General features: G+C 35.2%; 1 protein-coding gene across 1 annotated transcript in view; it reads left to right on the forward strand.

The window, feature by feature from the left end:
* LOC104985671 (neurobeachin) overlaps positions 1–19727 on the forward strand; it is a 200171-nt gene that overhangs the window by 66406 nt on the left and 114038 nt on the right. Inside the window, exons 5-8 of the mRNA XM_010835938.1 lie at positions 2460–2581; positions 4415–4541; positions 9644–9763; positions 11736–11882. Of these exons, the coding sequence (XP_010834240.1) occupies positions 2460–2581; positions 4415–4541; positions 9644–9763; positions 11736–11882 (516 nt within the window). The remainder of the gene's footprint in view (positions 1–2459; positions 2582–4414; positions 4542–9643; positions 9764–11735; positions 11883–19727) is intronic.

Below are 19727 nucleotides of genomic sequence, written 5' to 3' on the forward strand. Positions count from 1 at the left end.
AAGTGTGGAAAACTCAGCAGTGGCCACAGGACTGGAAAAGGTCAGTTTTCATTCCAATCCCAAAGAAAGGCAACGCCAAAGAATGCTCAAACTACCGCACAATTGCACTCATCTCACACTCTAGTAAAGTAATGCTCAAAATTCTCCAAGCCAGGCTTCAGCAATATGTGAACTGTGAACTTCCTGATGTTCAAGCTGGTTTTAGAAAAGGCAAAAGAACCAGAGATCAAATTGCCAACATCCACTGGATCATCGAAAAAGCAAGAGAGTTCCAGAAAAACATCTATTTCTGCTTTATTGACTATGCCAAAGCCTTTGACTGTGTGGATCACAGTAAACTGTGGGAAATTCTAAAAGAGATGGGAATACCAGACCACCTGATCTGCCTCTTGAGAAATTTGTATGGAGGTCAGGAAGCAACAGTTAGAACTGGACATGGAACAACAGACTGGTTCCAAATAGGAAAAGGAGTACGTCAAGGCTGTATATTGTCACCCTGCTTATTTAACTTATATGCAGAGTACATCATGAGAAACGCTGGACTGGAAGAAACACAAGCTGGAATCAAGATTGCAGGGAGAAATATCAATCACCTCAGATATGCAGATGACACCACCCTTATGACAGAAAGTGAAGAGGAACTAAAAAGCCTCTTGATGAAAGTGAAAGTGGAGAGTGAAAAAGTTGGCTTAAAGCTCAGCATTCAGAAAACAAAGGTCATGGCATCTGGTCCCATCACTTCATGGGAAGTAGATGGGGAAACAGTGGAAACAGTGTCAGACTTTATTTTTCTGGGCTCCAAAATCAGTGCAGATGGTGACTGCAGCCATGAAATTAAAAGACACTTACTCCTTGGAAGGAAAGTTATGACCAACCTAGATAGCATATTCAAAAGCAGACACATTACTTTGCAAACAAAGGTCTGTCTAGTCAAGGCTATGGTTCTTTGTGGTCATGTATGAATGTGAGAGTTGGACTGTGAAGAAGGCTGAGCGCCAAAGAATTGATGCTTTTGAACTGTGGTGTTGGAGAAGACTCTTGAGAGTCCCTTGGACTGCAAGGAGATCCAACCAGTCCATTCTGAAGGAGATCAGCCCTGGGATTTCTTTGGAAGGAATGATGCTAAAGCTGAAACTCCAGTACTTTGGGCACCTCATGCAAAGAGTTGACTTGTTGGAAAAGGCTCTGATGCTGGGAGGGATTAGGGACAGGAGGAGAAGGGGACAACAGAGGATGAGATGGCTGGATGGCATCACTGACTGGATGGACGTGAGTCTGGGTGAACTCCGGGAGCTGGTGATGGATAGGGAGGCCTGGCGTGCTGTGATTCATGGGGTTGCAAAGAGTCGGACACGACTGAGCGACTGAACTGACTAAACTGACTGACTGGGATCTTATTGGAGGCTGTGTTTCGGGCAGAAGTAGCACCATGTACAAACTTGGGAACAGGTAACAGATCAGAACATGTAACTGTTGGAACAGCTGGTATGTTCAGATATATTTTGGGATGTAAGGTAAGGCACTAGAAGAGAATAAGATTGAAAGGATTTGTTGGAGCCAGTGTGTAAAGAGCCTTGTGTAACCTTAAGAAACTTAGAATTTATTTTATATGCAGAGGATATTTAATATGGAAGCTATGTGTTATATTTGATTGAGTTCATTAGCAGCGATATGAAGGATCTGCTTGGAGGAACATATCAGTAATAAAATAATTAAGGATACTTATCTTTTATGTGAAGGAATTTGGATATCTCATAGGAAGATAAGTGAATCCACTTAGATATTTCTTGACTTCAGGTCAAGTAATATATTGCTTTCTCATTTCTTTTCCCGAGAGTGGCTAGTTGTTGTTTTTTTTTTTTTAGTTACTATTATCAACTGAATACTGTATTATTTCCTTTCCTACTTGTAAGTGGATCTGAGTCCTTTTTGATCATAAATTTCAATGGTTCAGTTTCTGAATGATAAACCTCATGTTCCCCTTCTTTGTTTCATTTCAGTATTAGTGTTATTTCTTAATACTTCTGTTTCTTCAATAGTGATTCCATTAAAATTTCTAACACAATTGTTTTTTGATTGAAAATTCAGCTTTTATCAAGTAAAATATTACTGAAAACCTAATGTAAGCTGAAAACTGAAAATTTTACAGCATATGTGTAAGGGACTGTATATTGGTGAAATTGAAGGAGGTGTTATTGGAGTACAGTTTGAACCATACTATATAACTTAGAGATGAAACTTTATCTATTGACTATTTGAAAGTGTAATGCTTCTATAATGAACAAGGAATATTAATAGATTAGTTTGATAAGATGATAATTTCTATTTTTATATTTGTCCATGATTCTTTGATAATCATACCTTCATTGTGTTTTAATCTGTGAAAGCCATACTTGACCTTAGTTACTGTCACATTTTCTTTAACTGATACTTTTCTATTTTTTATCATTATCTTGTAGGCAATTGCATTGCCTCCTATTGCAAAGTGGCCTTATCAGAATGGCTTCACCCTAAATACTTGGTTTCGTATGGATCCATTAAATAACATTAATGTTGATAAGGATAAACCTTATCTTTATTGGTAAGTGATATATTTAATTTTAGTACTTTTGTCTTAAGCATTTCAATTTTTAAAAATATGTAACAGAGTATCAAGGCAACATAGTATGTAGAATAAGTAAATAAATATGTTAAACCTATGAAGATACAGTTATGTCAGTTTATTTTATTCATTTTTTGCCGTTGATTCTAGGCTATCTGCCCTATTTTTTTTCCCCCTTAATTCCATTTTAAGAATCAAGTGTTACAGACCTTCTGTCTCGAGTCTGCACATATCAATTGAATGTTCTGAGTGAAGATGCTGATCGAGAAGAGAAAATGAAAAACAAACTACTCTCAGATATCTTTCACTTTGCCTTTTCACTTACATGGTTCTGTGAGCATAATTAAGATGTGCTTTGAAATACTGATTTTGATAACCATGTGCTGTTGCTAAGTTGCTTCAGTCGTGTCCGACTATGTGCGACCCCATAGACAGGATCCCACCAGGCTCCCCTGTCTCTGGGATTCTCCACGCAAGAATATTGGAGTGGGTTGCCATGTCCTTCTCCAGTGCGTGGAAGTGAAGCTGCTCAGTCGTGTCCAACTCTTAGTGACCCTATAGACAGCAGCCCACCAGGCTCCGCTGTCCACGGGATTCTCTAGGCAAGAATACTGGAGTGGGTTGCCATTTCCCTCTCCGGATAACCATGTGATGTTATAATTAGATAAGATTGATTATTTAGTAGATAATTAACAGAATGGGTGGATCATCCCAACAGTTCACCTGTAAGACTCAGAACTTGGTCATTTTAGATTACCAATAATGTCAAGTCACAAGAACATCAAACTTTCATTTATTACCTTACTATGTACTAGGCATTATAAGTGCTTACTTGTATTACATCATTTAATGCAGTGCTCTGAAATAAGATTGCCTGAGTTTAAGTCCTGCCTTTACCACTCACTGTTTATCCTGTACTTTGGTGTCTTCAGCTGTAAAATGAGGATAATAATAGTACCTATCATGTAGGATTTAATGGTAGCATAATATTTTATGTGCTTTTTATATATGACTAGTTCAGAAATGTGAGTTTTGAAAAATGTGAGCTATTGATAGGTTGTAGACTCTACTACAGAAAGATTACATGTGGATAGTATGTATGGATAGTATGAGAGAGAGTTTTAACGGACATCTGAAGTTCCAAACATAAATGGGGTTAAACTTCCAAAGATCATTTTGGGAGATCATACTTTTATTGCAGTAATACTGTCATTTGTCAGAACATTTACAGGTTTTTATGTGTGATTGAATTCACAGCTGGACGAGTATTTCTCTGGAAGAAAATAACTCTATCTTAGTCACATCTTTTTTTCTATTTTTCTGTTTTAGACAGTACATGTACTCTTTTGGTTGATTTTGCTTGATTACCTACCTTTTTTTCCAAACTTGGCTCTCACTTTTTCTGTAAATTTGTAAGCTGTTTTCAGAGATAAAGTAAAATTAAAGAGGAAGTTGTTTTTGAAACATTAACTGTGTATATGATTTCTATATATGCTAATCCAGGTGGTCATTGAAAGTTCATGAAATCTACTTGGTAGCCTTTTATTGACCATTAATTTGTTTTTATGTATTTGTGAAATTGAAATGTGAAAATATTCTATAGTCTTCTATTTTCCCAACTTAAATTTCTTCTTTTAGTTCTAAAGTTTTCCTGTTTTAGTCTTTATTGGTACCTGTAATACCCTTTCTACTCTATAGGTATACAAGTTTTATTTTTATAATTGTGTTTTTTATTATTTATATAATAGTAATCTTCAGGTATATTGTTCTTTGTAGCAGAAGATAGTATACTACTTTCAGTTTTCTTTGCAGTTTTCGTACTAGTAAAGGAGTTGGTTACTCTGCTCATTTTGTTGGCAATTGTTTGATCGTTACATCACTGAAGTCCAAAGGAAAAGGTTTTCAGCACTGTGTGAAATATGATTTTCAGCCACGCAAGGTATGTATAAGTAAATCATCTATTGAGAGTAATGCAGTTCACCATTCCCACTATCTTAAAACTTACCTATTTTGACTTCCATAATATTCTCTTTTATTGGTTTTTTCATGACTCCTATCTCTTATCTCTGTCTGCATTTTCTTTCTGCTTTTATGTCTAACTTTTGACATAAAACAGTTTCTTGACCTCTTGCCGTGTCTGATTCTCTCATTCACTCTCTCATTCTCTCTCTTGCTGTGACATTCTTTCAGTGAACACTCAGTGCATATTTACTGACTGTCAGACACTGTTGTAGGCACAGGAGAGATGACAGTGAACAAAACAAACAACACCCTTGCTTTTGTGGATCTTCTTTTTTTTTTTTTTTCAGGGAGTTTTATTCAGTTTCAGGGCATATTCTACCCCATATCCTCAGGAACCCAACCTAACAGATTTGGAACTCATGTAAGGTGGAGGGACTACTTCATTTCTTTTTCTTTGTCTTTTGTTATCCCATGTGTGTTGTGCCACATACTGAAGAAAATACTATTTTGAATGGGGTTTTCAAATATATACCTTTATTTTTTACAGAAGTCTAATAAAAAGTTTTCCCTTATGTAAGGGATAATTTAATTGTTATTTCTATTAAAGAATGACAATTTAGCAATAATTTATTAATATATTAGAAAATAGCTTGAAAGCAATGATTTTAAATAAATTTATACATTAGAAGGGGATTTCTTTTTTTCTGGATACAGATCCCACTAATTTTCATATAAGTCTCATTGACTGTCCTCTAGAAATTCTAATTTATTAGATTTGGGATGAGACCTAGGCAGTATCTGTCAAATGTGCCAAATTATTTTGAATTTTAGTGGGAATTTGTTAGAAATACTGATCTTGGACTTATTTTCATGGCAGGAATATGAGTTTTTAACAAATGCTCTATATGATTTTTCTCATCAGACAGGTTTGAGAAGCAGTGCTTCAAATAGTAGAAATAAGAAAACTTAAGAATCAAATAAAATTACCATTAATTAATAAAAAGCAGTTTAACCTGATTGTTCTCTCTCTCTCTTTTCTCTCTCTTTCTTTGTTTTTACATTGTTGCCTTTTGAAAAATACATTCCTATTTGTAACAAGTCTCTCTCTCTCTCTCTCTCTCTCTCTCTCTATATATATATATATATGTATATGTATATATGTGTGTGTGTGTGTGTATGTACATATATCTTGTAGGATCAGGGAGTGAAGTGGGTCTTGAAAGGCTTTCTGTAAAGATTTTTATAAAATCTTGAAAATCATAAGTATTTGATTTTGTGCTAAGTCACTTCAGTGGTGTACAACTGTTTGCAACCCTATGAAGTGTAGCCTGCCAGGCTCCTCCGTCCATGGGATTGATTCTCCAGGCAAGAATACTGGAGTGGGTTGCCATGACCTTCTCCAGGGGATCTTCCTGACTTAGGTATCAAACCTGTGGCTCTTACATTTCCAACTTTGGCAGGCTGGTTCTTACTGTTACATCAGTCAAGATAACTCCACTCTCTTATTTTTTCCCTTTGTTTAGTTTTTTCAGGTGATACCCTAGCTAAGTTGTTATCCTTCCTCCTAAGAAGTTTAATTAGACTATCAAGAAGTGTTTTCCTAGTGCTATCACTTAACCAGATGTTTGAACTTGTGGAAATGAATGTAAATGATTAGTATATTACCTCATATGTAGTAAGTGCTCAATGCATATTAACTACTATTGATATTTGTGTAAATATCATGTTATATTTTTCTACTGAATTCTTAATATAGGCCTTTTTTATTGTTCCTGTTAGTATCTTTCTTTTATAGTGCTATTTTTGAGTCTCAAACTAAAGGCAGACCTCAGTGTACATTTATAGTATCAGTATACATATACACTCTCCAAGTTTATTCCTGTTTCCTTTAGTCAAAAACTATCAAGTCAAAACTTGGGCTTTTTTTGGTTCAAAAAGTCACTTGTCTGTCATCTGTAGAGTACATCTTGATTTTCCTAAGGAAAGAAGATAGAAAAGTTTATTTTCTTATAAATAAGTATTATTCATTTTGAGATCATTCATTAAATTGTGTATTTATTTATTTATTCACCCATTTAATCATACATGTTGATGTTATGACCAAAAGCAAATTCCAAACTTAATTATCTGGCTAATAATTGGCTAACTTTATTAATTAATTAAGTTGGTTACCACTATCCATTTAAGTGAAAAATTGGAAACCTTTTTAGATTCCCTTTTTAAAATTAGCACCTCCAGTCAGTTTTGTTAGCTACTTCCTGTCCCCCCCTTTTAGAATTACCGATGCCTTTATCTTAATGGCATCACTCACTCGATGGACATGAGTTTGAGCATGCTCAAGGAGATAATAGACAGGGAAGCCTGGCACGCTCCAGTCTGTGGGGTAGCAAAGAGCTGGACACAACTGAGCGTCTGAACAACAACAGCTCTTAGTCCCAACAGTCTCACTTCCTCACTGCTGTCAGTTATGTTCCTAAGCTATGGAGATGATCATTTCACTTTCCTGCCTAAAATTCTTTAGTGATACTGCACTTCAGTTCAGTTCAGTCGCTCAGTTGTGTCCGAGTCTGCAATCCCATGGACTGCAGCACGCCAGGCTTCCCTGTCCATCACCAACTCCCAGAGCCTGCTCAAACTCATGTCCACCGAATCAATGATGCCAACCAACCATCTCATCCTCTGTCGTCCCCTTCTCCTCCTGCCTTCAATCTTTCCCAGCATTAGGGTCTTTTCCAGTGAGTCAGTTCTTCGCATCAGGTGGCCAGTGTATTGGAGCCTGAGCTTCATCCATCAGTCCTTCCAATGAATATTCAGGACTGATTTCCTTTACGATGGACTGGTTGGAGTCTCCTTGCTGTCCAAGTGACTCTCAAGAGTCTTCTCCAACACCACAATTCAAAAGCATCAATTCTTGAGTGCTCAGCTTTCTCTATAGTCCAATTCTCAATCCATACATAACTACTGGAAAAACAATAGCTTTGACTAGATAGACATTTGTTGGCAAAGTAATGTCTGCTTTTTAATATGCTGTCTAGTTTGAACATAACTTTTCTTCCAAGGAGCAAGTATCTTAATTTCATGGCTGCAGTCACCATCTGCAGTAATTTTGGAGCCCCCAAAAATAAAGTCACTGTTTCCATTGTTTCCCCATCTATTTGCCATGAAGTGATGGGACCAGATGCCATGATCTTAGTTTTCTGAATGTTGAGTTTTAAGCTAACTTTTTCACTCTCTTCTTTCACTTTCATCAAGAGGCTCTTTAGTTCTTCTCTTTCTGCCATAAGGGTGGTATAATCTGCATATCTGAGGTGATTGATTTTTCTCCTGGCAATCTTGATTCCAACTTGTGCTTCATCCAGTCCAGCATTTCTCATGATGTACTTTGCATACAAGTTAAATAAGCAGGGTGATGATATACAGTCTTGATGTACTCCTTTCCCGATTTGGAACCAGTCTGTTGTTCCATGCCCAGTTCTTAATGTTGCTTCTTCACCTGCATACAGATTTCTCAGGAGGCAAGTCAGGTGGTCTGGTATTCCCATCTCTCTAAGAATTATCCACAATTTTTTGGTGATCCACACAATCAAAGGCTTTGGCATAGTTAATAAAGCAGAAATAGATGTTTTTCTGGAACTCTCTTGCTTTTTCGATGAGCCAACGGATGTTGGCAATTTGATCTCCGGTTCCTCTGCTTTTTCTAAATCCAGCTTGAACATCTGGAAGTTCACGTTTCACATACTGTTAAAGCCTGGTTGGAGGATTTTGAGCATTACTTTGCTAGCCTGTGAGATGAGTGCAATTGTGTGGTAGTTTGAACATTGTTTGGCATTGCCTTTCTTTGTGATTGGAATGAAAACTGACCTTTTCCAGTTGACCTGACATTTTTTTGTAACTAAGGAAGAATGTCATTTTGTGGTACTTTATTTTGTGAGTTTTTTAGTGCACTATTTTATTTTGTAAATCAAAATGAGGAAAATTAATTTTTGTTCAAAGTATTTCAGGTACCTTGAAATAAATAATATTTTAGTGGTTGAGAATTACTGTTATGGCTTTATAAATATCATACAAAGTAATAAATAATTTTATGTCAAATAATTGAATAGTGTTTTTAAGTAATCTGAAGAACAAAGTTTGTGTTTTATATTTTTATGTTGTGGGGCGGGGGGGGATGAGTCTAAATCCCTCCTTACTGGTGAAAGCAAAATTGTTCAAACATCTGTAAATCATTTGTATTTTTCTGTTGTTTAGAAATAATGTTTACATATTATCTGTAATACACAATTATCTGAAGCAGGCTTCTATCTGAATTAGACTAAGGTTTAGATTCACAAATTGTTAGAGAACTTAAACCATCTCATGTCAGAGTGCTTTTTGTTGACACTAGTAACTATAAAATTAGAGGTCAGTATAAACTTATTTCTTGTTTCTTAATTTATAGTCATACACTGTTTAGTTAGAAAATATAATTACTCCTAGATTTAATAATTCTACATTGTGAAATTGAAATTATCTCAATATTATTATAGCTATTAAAATGGTGTTCCTTTGACAGATTTTGCCTGACTATACAATCCAAAGTAGAATCCTACATTATTCTTTCTCAGTTTACAGTGTCCTTTTCCACCCACAGTCATCATCATGGTTTTATAATTCTGTATTCATTTACTTGTCTAATGTATGGGTCCTTCCACTACTCCCTAAATTCCAGGGAATCTTGAATAAATAAATCTTGACCTAGGATCTAAAACTGTCACTGTGCCTGACACACTGCAAATATTATTAAATGAATGACAACAAATATAATTGTGTTTCCCCAATTTTTGGATCTTGATATAGTGAAAGGAATATCAGCCTAGGGCTCCAAAGGTTCTTGCTCTATTTCCATCATACATTTATTCTCTATAAATCATTTCTTTCATCTGTAAAATGAGAAATGGGAGAGGGAATTTGAAGTATTCATAGTGGATTATCATTAATATTACTTCAAGTAATTTTTTGTAGTGTGGGATAAATGTTATGATTGCCTTTAATCAATAATAACCAAACATTACATATTGATTTCCTTATTTTTCATTTAAGTGGTACATGATCAGCATTGTCCACATTTACAATCGTTGGAGAAACAGTGAAATTCGGTGTTATGTTAATGGACAGCTGGTATCCTATGGTGATATGGCTTGGCATGTTAACACAAATGATGTAAGTTTTTATTTATCTATATTTTAATGTATTTGAGTCTTTGATATATTACTGCTTATAGCATGAATTGAATAATATAATTGTTTGGTAGAAACTAGCTTTATTTTGAAGTTTTTTTCTGTTAAGTGAATTTTGCCTTAATTTTTAATAATGAAATGGCTAAAAGACCTGGCAACCCACTCCAGTGTTCTTGCCTGGAGAATTCCAAGGACAGCGGAGCCTGGTGGGCTGCCGTTTATGGGCTTGCACAGAGTCGGACACGACTGAAGCGACTTAGCAGTGATAAAAAAAAAAGAAAATCGGTTGGGCAGATTATTAAGTTTTAGGTCAAAATTTAAATGCAATATTCTGTTCTTTTCAGAATCTTAAGCATTAAAAGATGTGTCTTATACTTTATTTTGATGTGAAAGGAGTACCTTAAATAGAATCAATATGAATAGTATGTTAATATTGTTTATTAGATAAATGGTGGTAAATACTGTGGAGAAAGGTTAAGTGGGAACAAATATAGAAAGTGTAGGTGTAGGGAAGGGAGATGCCAGATCACCCAGAGATGGCCTTAGTGATGAGACTAGAGAAAGCCATGTGGGTATTTGCAAGAAATATCCCATTCAGTGGAAACGTGAATGCAAAGGCTTTGGGGCAGAAGTGAAAAGTTCATCTTGGTTTTTATATTTCTTTAAAGTTTTTTTTTTTTCTTTAAAGGCTCAAACAAAAAAATCAAAAAAGAATCTGTGACCAAAGCAAGTTGTAGATTGCAAAGTTTGAAAATATTTACTATCTATTCCTTTATAGGAATAGTTTGCTTATTCTGTCCTAGAAACTTATAGTTGGGTCATAGTCAATACATATTTATGAGAATAGTTTTTTTCCAAAATTAGAATATTCAGTAAAATTCTGCTTCATATTTGCCTTCCAGAGGGGACTGTCTTTTTATTGTAGGGTGATTTTGTTGACTGCCATTGACTCTATAGTCATATTTTTAAAAAGAAAGGAAACAAAGACTGATTTTTTAATTATTTGCAATAATATTCCAAGAAATGGAGAGGCCTAGAGAATAACACACACACACATGCACACATACATTATGTAGTCAGTTCTTCAGTTCCTGTACTTTTAATTAACGATTAGGTATTCTATGAGGAGTTTCTCCATTGGACCTCTTTCACAATTTTTTAGTTATATTATTGAGGCATCAAAGGGATGCCATACATATATAATGTCTTCCTCGTAGAATAACCTGTGAGGATGGGTAGTGAATAGTGACTACTTTCGCTGGTCTGGATAGATGGGGCCACGAGTTAGGTGAGATGTACGAATTAGAAGTGGGAAGGATCTTGTTAAATGTGGTTTTTTAGATGCTAAACTCCCCAGATGTAGAGCATTGGATAATACCATCTGCTTTTGTCAGCAGATTTTGATCATTATTGTTTATTTGATTCTGAGTTATACCAATTCATCTAGGAGAAGGAAGTGATTTTTCTTTGTGTCTTTAACTTAGGGTAGAGAAATAGAGAAATATATCCATAATGGAGAAATTAAGTAGAATTTAAAAATTTTGGTCCAGTGTGTTTATGGTTAAATTTGAGAGTCATTCTTTTGATTCAGGTAACTATTTATGGACAATTACAAATCATTATAGTTTAAAAAGTAAGTTATACTTTTGTAAATAAATAGTTTTAAGCTCTTTTGCTTTTAACTGTAGAATTTGGAAAGTTGGTCAAGTGATTATAGAATAGTCATTGTTTGCTTGCCAATAAATATGAAACATTTGACTGATTAACTTTCCCCAAAAAAATCTTTAGGTTTTTTTTTACTATTATTTAAATAATCCATAGAGTCTTAATTGTTGGTTTTTTCTGTTACTATTATTATGCTTTATGGTATTACTTACAATGAAGGCAGATATCCTTAAATATTTTGTCATTGCAAAATAAAACATTGGATTTTTTTTATGACTTTTTAAAAATAGAGCTATGACAAGTGCTTTCTCGGATCTTCAGAAACTGCTGATGCAAATAGGGTATTCTGTGGTCAACTTGGTGCCGTGTATGTGTTCAGTGAAGCCCTCAACCCTGCACAGATATTTGCAATTCATCAGTTAGGACCTGGATATAAGGTAGGAAGATCATCTTATTATAAATTCTGTGGAAAGTTATAGGTGTGAAAGGTGAAATACCATACACAATATAGTATATAATGATAGGTTTTCTTAAATGTGGTTTAAAAGTCATTTCAGTATTTTGGAACTGAGTCATTATTTTGTTTCATTTTGTTTCAAAGGTGTTGTTTTCTCTTTTTAACTATTTTCCCCTTCCCTTCCTGAACATTTTTTTATTCTTTAGAATGTTTTCTAATGATGAAGCCAGAGCTTTTGTTGACATAATTCTTAAATAACTTTTGTAAAACCATATTGCTTAACATGATATTTGAAATCTCAAATTATAAAATATATGAATTATATTATGAACAAATGAAATGTTAGAGATAACCCAAATAGAATAGTTAATGATTTTGAAGGAAAATGATGTAAAAAATTACATGTAGCTGAAACTACTCAGTGTTAGCGTCTATTTTTTTGTTTGTTCTTTGCTGTTGCATGGAAGTGGGCAGAGTAGTGCATATTGTACTTTTGCAAGACTATTTAGTGTGATTTACCATATTTTCTTGTTTTTTTGACTTTAAAAACAAAGATTTATTTAAGCAAGATATTGCTTTCACATATATGAATTCATTCTTAATGGGCAGTACACCTGGCTGGGGAAATATATAAGTTTTGTGTAAGTCACTTTTGGAATTGTGATATCCCAAACTGTATGGAGTTGAGAGAGAATACTACAGTATAATTCAAAGTGTTTATAATTCTGATGATCTTTCATGGAAGAATTGTTTTTCCTTTTTAAAACTTGGTGTTTAAATAATCAGTGTGAAGATTGTGCTATGGGAAAGGGAGTACTAAACATTAAAAATATTTTTCCTTTTGCCTTCGCATTTTTGCATTAGTATTTCTGTTTAAAATTTTATGTTCTATATTGGACATGTAAGTGACAGTTTGAATTTACCCTTATGAAAAGATGTTTCTGCTCCCAGTGATTTTAATAACCATAATAATATTGAATGACAATAGTGCTCTCATTTCTCTGTCAAAGTGACAGTACTTGCTGCCATCTTTTGTCCATTTTATTTGTTTTGCTATCCACAGAAGTGAATTTGTGCTTGTTACAGCCACTTTTTCTTTCATGAGTACTCTGCTGGGTTTGAGTCCTAGTTATGCCATGTGTTGAATTTGCATGGAAATGTTTCTATAATTCAAATTTTTGAGTTAATATGCCACTTGCCTTCCTTTCATACTTCTTTTCCTTATTCCATATAAATATTTGAAGTTGGTTTCTTCAGGCATTAACAGAAGGATATTAAGTCAGGTGACAAACCAGTGAAATATGAATAAAGTAGAAAATAAAATACAGCTATGAAAGCCATAAATCCAGTGTGGTTGCTATAGTGAAACTTCAGAATTGATGGGACCTTATTAGCAGCAAAGGAAAAAAGAAAAGATTAAACATGAGCAGGTATTAACTCTCTCTTTCAGAAAGGAGCAAATATTGTTCTGAACTACTTTACAAACTTAGCAGTTTGTCATGTGGCTCTTTCTTATCACATTATTTTATACCAGCGGTGAAAATAAGTAGTAACTCTGTGTCACTTTGTTCTATATGCAAGTACTCATGTGATAAAGAATATATTCCTTGAACCTTAACGTAACAATAGAGTATATGTCATTATCTGCATCAGAGTCAGAACCTTTAAAAGAGAATGCTTTTCAGGATATCCCTGGTGGTCCAATGGTTAAGACCCTATGCTTCCACTTGCAGGGGGCACAGGTTCAATCCCTGGTCGGGGAATTAAGATCCCACATGCTGTGTGGCATGTACCCCCGACCCCCCAAAAAAAATTCCCAGAATTAAAGTAATGCATTAAGAAAAAGAGAAAGAAAAAGAAAATGCCTTTTGGGCATTTCCTAAAAAAAATTTTAAGTTTTGAAAGTTCCCAGTCTCTAGGCTTAGCCTGTGGGTTTCCTTATTGTTAATGAAGGTTGACTCTTAAGTTCATGGGTGTGTGTACTTCCTCAACTTGTGAATTTAAAAAGTACAATATCATCAGGACAGGCACCTGCGAAAATTTTGACATTGAAACTTTATTTCTGGAAATTTAGAAAATTAAGGAAGGGTACAGAGGATGCAAATGAAGATCAGATTGTGTTACGACAGGGGGCAAAGCTGAGGTGGCTCATACATTATAGTCTCAGTTTCCTTGGTGAATAGGAGGCAAAGTCACTTCCTGAGAGAGAAGGGGTCGTGCGTTGCAGTGGAAATTTTAAGGTATGTCAGTCAGTCAGTTCAGTCGCTCAGTTGTGTCCGACTCTTTGTGACCCCATGGACTGCAGCATGCCAGGCTTCCCTGTCCATCACCAACTCCTGGAGCTTGCTCAAACTCATGTCCATCGAGTCATTAATGACATCTAACCATCTCATCCTCTGTCATCCCCTTCTTCTCCTGCCTTTAGTCTTTTCCAGCATCAGGGTCTTTTCTAAGGAGTCAGTTCTTCACATCAGGTGGCCAGAGTATTAGAGTTTCATCTTCAGCTTCAGAATATTCAGGACTGATTTCCTTTAGGATTGACTGAAAAGATCTCCTGGCCGACCAAGGGACTCTCAAGAGTCTTCTCCAGCACCACAGTTCAAAAGCATCAATTCTTTGGTGCTCAGCCTTCTTTATGGTCCAATTCTCACATCCATACATGACGACTGGAAAAACCATAGCTTTGTCTAGACCAATCCTGGTCAGCAAAGTAATGTCTCTGCTTTTTAATATGCTGTCTAGGTTAGTCATAGCTTTTCTTGCAAGGAGCAAGCATCTTTTAATTTCATAGCTGCAGTCACCATCTGCTGTGATTTTGGAGCCCAAGAATATAAAGCCAGTCATCATTTCCATCGTTTCCCCATCTGTTTGCCATCGAGTGATGGGACCGGATGCCATGGTCTTAATTTTCTGAATGTTGAGTTTTAAGCCAGCTTTTTCACCATTTCACTTTCCTTTTTTCCTTTGCCTTTTGGTTCTCTTCTTTGCTCAGCTATTTGTAAGGCCTCCTCAGACAACCATTTTTCCTTTCTTTTTCTTGCAGATGATTTTGATCACTGCCTCCTGTACAATGGCACGAACCTCTGTCCATAGATCTTCAGGCACTCTATCAGATCAAATCCCTTGAATCTCTTTGTCACTTCCACTGTATAATTGTAAGGGATTTGATTTAGGTCATAACTTGTATGGTCTAGTGGTTCTCTCTACTTTCTTCAATTTAAGTCTGCAGTGTGCAGTAAGGAGTTCATGATCTGAGCTACAGTCAGCAAAAACAAGACTGGGAGCTGACAGTCAGCTCCCAGTCTTGTTTTTGCTGACTGTATAGAGCTTCCCCACCTTCGGCTGCAAACAGTATAATCAATCAGATTTTGGTAGGGTATATTAATTAGTTGGCATTTGGTTTAAATTAAAAATGAAGCTTATATCAGTTATTATATAATAACAATATTTGTATTTTTTTGCCTCAAAATGTCTGCAGAAAAGAGACACCACGGAAAGCATTGTAATAGTCAGACCGTATTGTCTGTGATTTGGAGCTTAATGTAGATAGCATGTCAACATCTGGGCTTTGAAATAAATAAGTTAATTCTCTCCACAAATAATGTCTTCACACCATCTATACCATGAAACCTGTCTCAAGTGATTTTCATCTGTAGATCATTAGAGTGCTAGGTAATTTTCTTTATCTGGAATGCCTGGTTTTAAGCACTGTAACTTGTCAGTGAATATTTTGTACCTGGTTATCTTTGGTAAACAGTAAATGAGGTAGGATATCACTGGTTAATTAAATAAATCATTGTTTGTGAGTAATTCATGGAAGACAGAATTTCTCACTGTAACTTTCTGTAGTTTAGTAAAGTTGTAGCTCATCTGGTAAAGAATCTGTCTGCAGTGCAGGAGATCCCAGTTCAGTTCTTGGGTCGGGAAGATCCTCTGGAGAAGGGATAGGCTACAGACTAGTATTCTTGTGCTTCCCTGGTAAAGAATCTGCCTGCAATTTGGGAGACCTGGGTTCAACCCCTGGGTTGGGAAGATACCCTAGAGAGGGGAAAGGCTACCCACTCCAGTATTTTGGCCTGGAGAATTCTAAGAGTCAGACATGACTAAGCAGCTTTCACTTTTCACTCTGAGTTAGATTGATTTTGGAGCTCCATTTGATTGTGGTTATTGAATTGTTTGCAAGGTTATGGAGTCATCTATAATATAAGATGGCATTTTGACATAAACTTGCAAAACACATGTTTACAAAGTTTAGATATTTTATAATCATTACTGGAGATTTCCTAATTGTGAAATAAACATGTGACAAACAATCTTTATTTGCTGTATATTTCAGTATTTGGTTTTGTGTTCTGTCATTCAAGAAAATGGTAGCATCATGATTTTTAACAGTGTTTTATATTAAGATTAAGATCTAAGTGATAGGGGAAAATGTATAAGACAGCCATCAGAATTAAAAGTCACTTTGGAGATTTTTCAGTACTTGTATGGAAGAGAAAGTTCCTAAGAAACTGATGTTCCCACAGATAACCATATAAAAAGTCTGGATGTAATGCAGAAGACATCAGAGCCTTGGAGACTGAATATAAAGCAGGCAAGTTTTAGAGGAGAGTCAAAACATGGAACCAGGCAGTCAGCATGGGCTAAGTTCGTCATTTTTTATCTTGATAGACAATCTTCCTGGCCAGAAAATATAAGGTAACAAGCATTGGGGTAACTAGCAATACAGGATGAGTAATGGGCCCCTAGAAAAGAGGCAGTCATAAAAGGGTATGAATTCTGTGTTAACAACAACTAAAAGAAAACAGTTGAAGTGTGTGGCTGACCCATGAAACCATGTATGATCATGATAAATGGATACTAGATTGTAAATAACAGTTCAAGAAATGAACTGACATCTGAGATGCCACACATAGAAAAAATGACAGTCTGTAATCATATCTAAAAGAGGAAATGATCCCCTGAAACAAAAGCATCAGGATATTTCAGAATATAGTCTCCACAGAATAATATCCAAAATGTCCAGCATATCATCACAAATTATTCATCCTATGAAAGGTCAGGAAAGTGTGACTTATTTTCAAGGGAAGAGAAAATTAGCACATACCCAACTCCAGGATAACCTAGAATTGTTTAATTATCACATGAGGACTTTTGGGGACTTTTTGTAACTAATAGGGTAAAAAAAAAAGTGCTTGTAATGAATTAATAGGTGGAAATTATCAACTGCAACATACAAATATCAATGGAAATTTTGGAACTGAAAAATACATCTAAGGTAAAAAAGAAATCCAGTCTTTGCCTATTGCCAGAAAGAGAAATGAACATGGACATGAAAGAGATATGAATGAACTTGGATATAGATTGATAGCAACGTTAGAAGAGAGGTAGAAAAGATGGAGGGATCAAGAACCAAAGAGTTGTATGGGTGCAACCTTGAAATCTAGTATGCAAAATGATGAATTAAAAATTCACGTACGAAGGTAAGACAAGAAAAATTTAAACATAAGATTTTTCTCTGCTCTCTGAACTCCTTTCTCCCTTTTAGTATGATTGTGCATCTGCATTATGCATTAACCAGACCTTGCCCATGGCAGAAATACCTGCTCAATTCTAAAGATCAGTTTTTCTTCTTCTGTTGCCAGCTATATAATTCCTTAGAATCCACAAGGAATCACAGGAATCTACTGTAATATCTCTCTACTCCATTTCCATCACTTTTTCCTTTTGAGGATCTGTTTATAGGTAGTTTTTTTTTTTTTTTCTGATCTCATTCTTACTTCCTTTTGCTGTCTTACACATATATTTATGTCCAATACATTTGTAAATTAAATTTTTATAGAAATAAAAACCTCTGAGTAATTGGTACTTAATGTGCCTATGAAGTATGGTTATATAAATTTGCTATGTAAAATAGAGAAACTATTTTTAAACTATAATATTTAAAATGATTTTCCTTTTTAGCCAGTTAGTTTTGGAAGATATATGCATATTCAAAATATGTTACCATTTTTCAAGTTAATTGCATTTCTTTTTTGAAATTGCCTGCAGGGTCAGTTTTTAAGTGACACAAGGAAACAGTTCTCATTACTTTAGAGATAAACTGTATTTTTGATGAAAGATGGTTTTATGATGGCTTCAGGTCTTTTATTTTATTCTTTTTCCCAAAATTAAATCAACCCCTTGAGGATGACAGTTTGCCTTCAGAAATATAATTTAAAATGCTATAGAATTCAGTTGGTAGTGGGAGTGCAAAGCCAACTCCGGAAAGCCCCGAGTCGCATCATCATCTCCCCAAGAACCTCAGCTGCCTCAGCTGGCCCCAGTCATTATTGCAACCATGAGCATCCAGGCCCTGGCACGACCAGCCGTACCACCAGGAGCAGTGGCCCTGGTCACCTTACATCTTCAATAACTGCGCACAGAAGCAGGAATCTCATCACAAGAAGAAATGAATACAGCATTTCAGCAACAAGAAATGAATGAGAGTTGTTCAGACCTCAAGTACTTGCTTTTCAGCCCTTATTTGTTGTTGTTTAGTTGGCTAACTTGTATAACTCTCTTACGTGTAGAACTCTCTTATGACCCTGTAGACTGTAGCTCACCAGTCTCCTCTGTCCATGGGATTTTCCAGGCAAGAGTACTGGAGTGGGTTGCCATCTTTTACCCCATAACCAGATAGTAGAACTATTACCTGCACTACATTACCTGAGCAGGCTCGAGTTTTTATTATCTTTACCTAAAGACTCTTCAGTGATGACAAACATGTTTGTTTTTTGTTGTTGTTGTTTGTTTTTTTAAAGCCTGTTTTTTAAATATACCTTTAAAAGTTTTTCTTTCATATCCATTCAAGTTGAGATTTTTAAGAACCTCATTTTCAGTTTGTAATAAAAGTTTACGATGTGATTTTTTTCCAAAAATGTCCACAAATTGCAAGCACCTGTTAATTAAGGTCTTTTAAAAACTCTTTAGATTCTGCAAATATTTTTAAAACCCTAGATATAATGAATATTTTGAGTATTGGAATATATGTGTAAGTAGTTCTGAGAGAACTCTTTTGCAAAATACAACACTCATTTGGTCATATTTGTTAAGGTGTATTTGCTTTAAAATACCAGGCATATTACTTAATAGCTATAGTATATTTAGAATGCTAGAATTTCCATGAATGGAAAGAAAACTATTCTGTATGTTCTTCCAAAGTTCTAGTTTTATTCCTTCAGTGCAATGCCTTCAGCAGAATCTTATTTCCCATAGTCAAATAATTGTTACCCATTGGTCATAAAATGGTTAATTTCTACCAGATTTTTATCTAGTTAATGTACTAACAACTTTCTCCTCTGCCAACTCTGATTAATAAAGCTACCTAATGTTCTCTCAAGGGAAATAATATAATCTAATGTCATTCCTCATTGTTCAGAGATGTCCAATTACTATTTTTTAAAGTGTCATTATAAGGTTAGAGATTTAAGTGTATTTGAGGTGTTTCAACCAATTGTAGTTACTGTGTTTTTCTTTAAGAAGTTCAGATTGCTCCAAATCTGGGCAATTCATATCCCTTCTAGTTGGTCCCTTAGTCCTTTTGACATGACTCTAGTCTTTCATAACATCCTTACTATTTCCTATGACGACATGTCTGGCTCATCCTGAACGTTTTATTGTTTCAACCCTGAAGTCAATCGTTACTCCAGGAATCCCTAGTTTTTATTAATGGGAAATGTAAAATTTGTCTTGACCTCTTAGTTAAATATGTATCTCTTTTCTTCCACTTCGAGAGTTCTTGTGGCAAGTACACATATTGTTATAGAATTAGAAAAGCCCATAA

This window comes from Bison bison, unplaced genomic scaffold (genome assembly GCF_000754665.1).
Source record: "Bison bison bison isolate TAMUID 2011002044 unplaced genomic scaffold, Bison_UMD1.0 scf7180017864056, whole genome shotgun sequence".
Lineage (NCBI taxonomy): Eukaryota > Metazoa > Chordata > Mammalia > Artiodactyla > Bovidae > Bison > Bison bison.